General features: G+C 39.3%; 1 protein-coding gene across 1 annotated transcript; it reads left to right on the forward strand.

Moving 5' to 3' along the window:
• Positions 1-433: 433 nt before the first annotated feature.
• Positions 434-5551, forward strand: LOC121937940 (helicase SRCAP-like). Its single transcript, XM_042481230.1, has 6 exons — positions 434-688; positions 788-928; positions 1902-2100; positions 3695-3864; positions 4485-4578; positions 4747-5551. Exons 1-6 carry the CDS (start codon positions 557-559, stop codon positions 4854-4856), a joined length of 846 nt encoding a protein of 281 aa, XP_042337164.1. The 5' UTR covers positions 434-556; the 3' UTR covers positions 4857-5551.
• Positions 5552-5557: the final 6 nt, after the last annotated feature.

Consider the following 5557-nt stretch of genomic DNA (forward strand, 5'->3'; position numbering starts at 1 on the left):
AAAAAAAAAAAAAAAAAAGAAGCTAAAAATAGAGTGTATAAAATGCATAAAATTAAGGAAAATACAAGAACTTATTAGCTAAGATAGATATCAGTGAAGATATAGTGTGCACACGGGCAAAACAGAAATAAAACGCAAATTTCCAAATCACAAATCAGTCAAAAAAAATTTAAAAAATTCCTGTAAAAATATGTTTTAAACAACACTCCTCAGGAGTCCAGCAGAGAGAAAAAATCCCTAAAATGCATCAGTCTGGAGGCACGTTACAGTCCTCCGCCTGCGTGAGAATGATGAAATGAAAGTGCGATTTATTGACCAAATTTTCTTTGCGAAAACAAGGTTTTGATTAATACTTTATTTTTTAAATTTATTTTATTGATGACCTACAAGATAACTCTGGTGTGTGCTGCACGTCATCTGGGTTTAACTCGTGTAGAAGCTCGCTAAAGCGTCGGCAGGATTCACTGAGAGGTTTCGGCCGTCGTGCGTTCCTTCCCTGCAGGAAGCAGACATCGAGCATCGGACCCAGGCGCTGAAGCGAGAGGGCTTCTGGTCGATGAAGCGTCTCACTCGCCTGACGGAGCCGCCACGACCCAAAGTTCACTGGGACTACCTGTGCGAGGAGATGCAGTGGCTCTCTGCCGACTTTGCTCAGGAGCGGCGGTGGAAGAGAGGCGTGGCTCGAAAGGTGAGTTATGTTTATTATCAGTGTTTCCGCACCTAGAAATGTTACGACCTCACATTTCACTACGTCTGATTTCGCATCTGCGTGTTCTGCTGTTTTTAGGTGGTTCGAATGGTGATGAGACACCACGAGGAGCTGAGGCAAAAAGAAGAAAAAGCCAAAAGAGACGAGCACGCTAAAATCAGAAGAGTTGCTTCTTCCATCGCTAAGGAGGTGCGGGCTTTCTGGAGCAGCGTGGAGAAGGTACGGATGATTCACAAGCAAACACGACATTCTGCTTGGATGCTCAGCCGTGGAGTTTGAAAGGATCACGGCCTGTGTTTGATTGTTTTTATCACAGATGTGAAATGCACTGTACTCTTCAGATGTTAAAGTACACAAACACTGACTCAGCAAGTGAAATTATCAACAGTTTTACATCATTTTGTCTAATATTTGCCGTTTAGTCTTCACTGTTACTTCTTTTTAAGTTTAAGTGTTATTGCTGCATATTTAATTAAATATTTTAATTTTATCCCACAGTTAAATGAACATAAATGAGTGCTCATAGAAGTGCTTAATGTGATGCTTTGTACAAAAAACACAAAATCTGTTGGTTTAAAACATTAAATAAGAAAACAACAAAATAAAACTAGAATATTTTTCTGGCATTTCAGAAACAGAACTGTTTCTGTTGTTTGTATTTGTTTACACAACAATACAATATTTTTTTATTTCATTTGTTTATTTTATTACCTTTCTAATTTTAATGAAGATTTTTATTTTTTTATTATATTTTTTATTAGCTGCACAATTACTTTATGTTATTTAGTCATTTTTATTTATAAATCATTAATTCTGTTAAAAACGAAACACAAATCTGCACTACTGTGAATTGTTGAATAAAATGTGGTTACAATTTCAATAAAAATAATTTTATCATGTTTAATAAATAATTCAAAATAACAGATAATTAAAAAAAAAAGCTAAAAATCAAGTTAAATTTTCTGGCATGTCTATTTGTATTTTTTATTTTTTGCTTTACTGATAATGTACCATACCCTAACACCTCAGTATGAAATGTTTTTTTTTTAGGTGTTGGAAATCACTGCTATGTTTATTTAAATGTGAGAATGCATTTTAAGTATTTGCCCCTAAAACCAATAAATAACGGTGATTTTGGAGGTCATGGCGCAGGTGACCCGTGTTAAAAGGTTTTAATGTTTTGCCCGTGCAGGTGGTTCAGTACAAGCAGCAGTCCAGACTGGAGGAGAAGAGAAAGAAGGCTCTGGACCTGCAGCTGGACTTCATCGTCGGCCAGACGGAGAAATACTCGGACCTCCTCAGCAAGTCACTCGCACCCGCCAGGCCCGCTGAAGCCGAAACTGTCCCGCAGACGCCCCAAAAATCTGCAGCACCTTCCGTTGATGAGGAGGGTGAGAATATTTAATGTGTTGATATAAAAGCACCTCAGAAACAGAGCATAGTGTCCCCGTGTTGCTGTTGTGAGACAGCTTTCTGAGCTGAATCATTGGCTCAGACGGGGACGTTGTCATAGCTACACACCACTGATTGAATCGTCGTAAGCGTCCGCGAAGGTAAAATGTTTCACGGAGACAAAAGCTGTTTTTCACTCTCAAGGTTATGCCTCTGTGAGAGAATCGACCGTGTTCTCGCATGTCTTTGCACCGATTACCTAAACTCGAACCTCGTCTTCGCTGAGAGGATGTTAAGTCTACTGATTGTCAGCGCAGTTAAAACGTTTCTTGGCACATTTCCTCCGAGCGCTGCTTGGCAACCGTCGGGCTCGAGGCTCGTCAAACCTGTCAGACGAGTCTGCCGGCCACGTTACCGGTGGCAGTTGATTCTTGAAGCTCGGAGGTGACTTTAGTTTCAGTCAGAGGAGGGACAGACTTGGCAGTGGTTCATGTTTGTGAGTCAGTAGTCCAGTCACACTTTTATTTTATTACCTGATGATGTTTTATTGGTGGTAAAGTACAGTGACGGTCTCTGTCATTGAAACACAAACTGAAATTTCCACCAGCATCGGCTGCATTTGAGTTTCCTGCTGATACCACGAGGACTAGAGGTGTAAAAGTGCACAAGAGTTGCTGCTTGATGCAAGTTTGGTACAGTGAGAAAACAAATGCATTTAATTTTTTAAAAAAGTGTGTGTGTGGAGACACGAGTAGAAAGAATTAGTAACGCCAAAACAAAATCATCTTTTACACTCTTCCATGAAATGCAACTAAACCTGAGCGATTAACACTTTATTTTATCTGTTTGCATTGTCTTTTGTTAGTTTTTTAAATTATTATTATTATTTTTTATTACTAATATTAAGCATATTATTTATAATTGTTGTTGCTTTCTTCTATCTAATATACAACCCCATATTATGGCTTTGTTGACTTTGTATTTGGTTATATATATATATAGCTTTTTTTGGTTTTTTTTAACGCTTTATTGATGATAAAGTACAGTGACAGTACAGACAGTTTTGTAATTGTTGGGTTGAAATTGAAATCACATTCGATTAATTGCACAGCTTTAAGTGTAAACTTGAGCAATACTTTTGCATAACACGCATCAACCTGCATACTGAGTATTCTGCCTGCAGCTGCATGCTGCAAAACAAGATTATTTTTTGGGCATTTTTGCCTTTATTGGATAGGACAGAGGGACAGTGTGAAAGGGGGACAGAGAGGGGACAACATGCAGCGAAGGGCCATGAGCCGGAGTCGAACCCGCGGTCGCTGCGGCGAGGACATTGCCTTCATACACGGGGTGCGTGCTCTTTCCACTGAGCCACCGTACGCCCCGACCACGCTGCTTTTACCTCTTCGGCACAAAATGCATGAATCATTACGGCTCAGACAATGACTGAAGAGTTTCTTTGATGCCGTTTAGCCTCGGTCTGATGCCTCGTGAACCCAATTTGACCTAGATTCATGATTTTTCCGTTTCCTTACAGCGACGTAGAGCAGTGTGAAAACAAGTCTGTTCAGCTGTTCTCTCTTGTTTGTGCAGACAGAGACTTTGAGCCTCCGTGTGAGGAGGAGGATGATGAGGAGACCATCGAGGTGGAGGAGCAGCAGGAGGGCAACGACGCCGAGAGCCACCGGAGGGAGATCGAACTGCTGAAGGAGGAGGGCATGCTGCCGCTGGACCAGTTACTCAGCACCCTCAAACTGCCACAGGTACCTCACAGACCCGATGGGACCGGGATTGTAGTCTACGAGTAGAGGGCCGCGGTCTTAAGATAACACATAACTACAGGGTTGATTTTTCCGTTCATTTCGTACCCGTCAGCATGTTTAAATACTGCAGAAAATTTAAATTATTAATATAAAATAGGCTAATGGAAATGCGTCAAAGTTTTCATGCCTGCATGAGGTGGCATTTTGAGCAAATTAAAAAAGTCATGTTTTGCAAATTTGCAGTGGAAACACTTTTTTTTTTGCTTTTATAGGTCACAAGATGATGTGGCTTTGTGCTTGTCTTAATTCAAGTCTTGTTTTTTTTCTTTGTTTGATTTTTTATTAATTTCCAGAATTTTTTTGTACTTTAACTATTTTTTTACTCAATTTTGAGTCATAAAATGCACCTAATGTTTTTTTTTTTTTTTATGCTTGCAGGAGATGGTATTTCAGGTGTTAATTAATTAAACTGATATAATACCAAAATACAATTAATTAAATTATATTGCTCTTTTCTTGTTTGTTTTATACTATTTAACTATGATAATTAAATTTTTTTTTTTAATGTGGACCACAGATGTTTGCTTGTCCTTTAATCACTGAATCATTGGATTACACAGGAGTCGGGCTCAGATGACGAGTGCTCTGATGAATCCTCTTCATCGGCGGAGGAGGAAGAGGAAGATGGTGAATTCACTGCCAATGAAGAGGATGGTAAGACCGCTTTTAATAAAAGAGAGCATTGAATACTTGTACACATCTTTTAAAAAAGGGTAAAAACACTGAATAACTTGAAATTAAATATTTTCTGTGGTGGGTGTGACAAAATAGTCTTTGAATGCAGCTTTAGTAATGTAACGTTTGTTTTCATCCTCTTCCCAGCTGAGGATGAGGAGGACACCATAGCTGCACAGGAGAAGGTCGAGGGAAACGTGGATCACGCAGAGGAGCTGGATGATTTGGCTCGAGAAGGTATTTTTATGTGCATATAGTAAAAGGTGTTCACCTCGAGTCGCAGCTCGTTGTCACTTTGTGCTTTAAAGTTGTTTAAAGTGCTTCCCTCGTGACGGAAGAGCTTCTGTTATTACTGACTATCTGTAAAGAGGAATCAGCTTACTGTCAACTTCAGTTCATCGCCCCGAAAAACAATCCTGCCTTTTCCAGGGTTTTGAGACAAAGTGAGCGAACTGAAACACATCAAAACTTAACAGCAACTCCAGTTTTTGATCATCTGACATCTAGATTTCTGGCCTCATCTGAACGCCACTTTATTTTAGGGTTTAGGCGAGTCATGCTATGGAAAACATCTGGTTTCCTTTTGAATATTTTTGAATCGACTAACCTCAATGACCAGAGGACAAATAGCAGCTCTAATTTGAGCAACTGAAGAGTTTTGGCATCGTGATAAACAGGACAAACTTATGCTTGATATGAAGATATGTCCTTCATTTTTCACTTTGACAACATATTTTTAAACCCTTTTTCTTTAAATGTCAATAGAAGCTTACTGTTAATAAAGTTAAAGCCCCCCTCCACTCAGAAATGTGTTTCACTTCTGTTAATGTCACCTAAAAATGTCTGACCTCGTCCCTGATGACTTATATCTTTGCAAACTGTCACTTTGGAGGTGATTTCACATTAAAGGAGGCGATCTTAATCTTAATTTTTGCAGACACACGCGCACACACACACA

The sequence above is a fragment of the Plectropomus leopardus genome, unplaced genomic scaffold, assembly GCF_008729295.1.
Source record: "Plectropomus leopardus isolate mb unplaced genomic scaffold, YSFRI_Pleo_2.0 unplaced_scaffold27936, whole genome shotgun sequence".
NCBI classification, from domain to species: Eukaryota; Metazoa; Chordata; class Actinopteri; order Perciformes; family Serranidae; genus Plectropomus; species Plectropomus leopardus.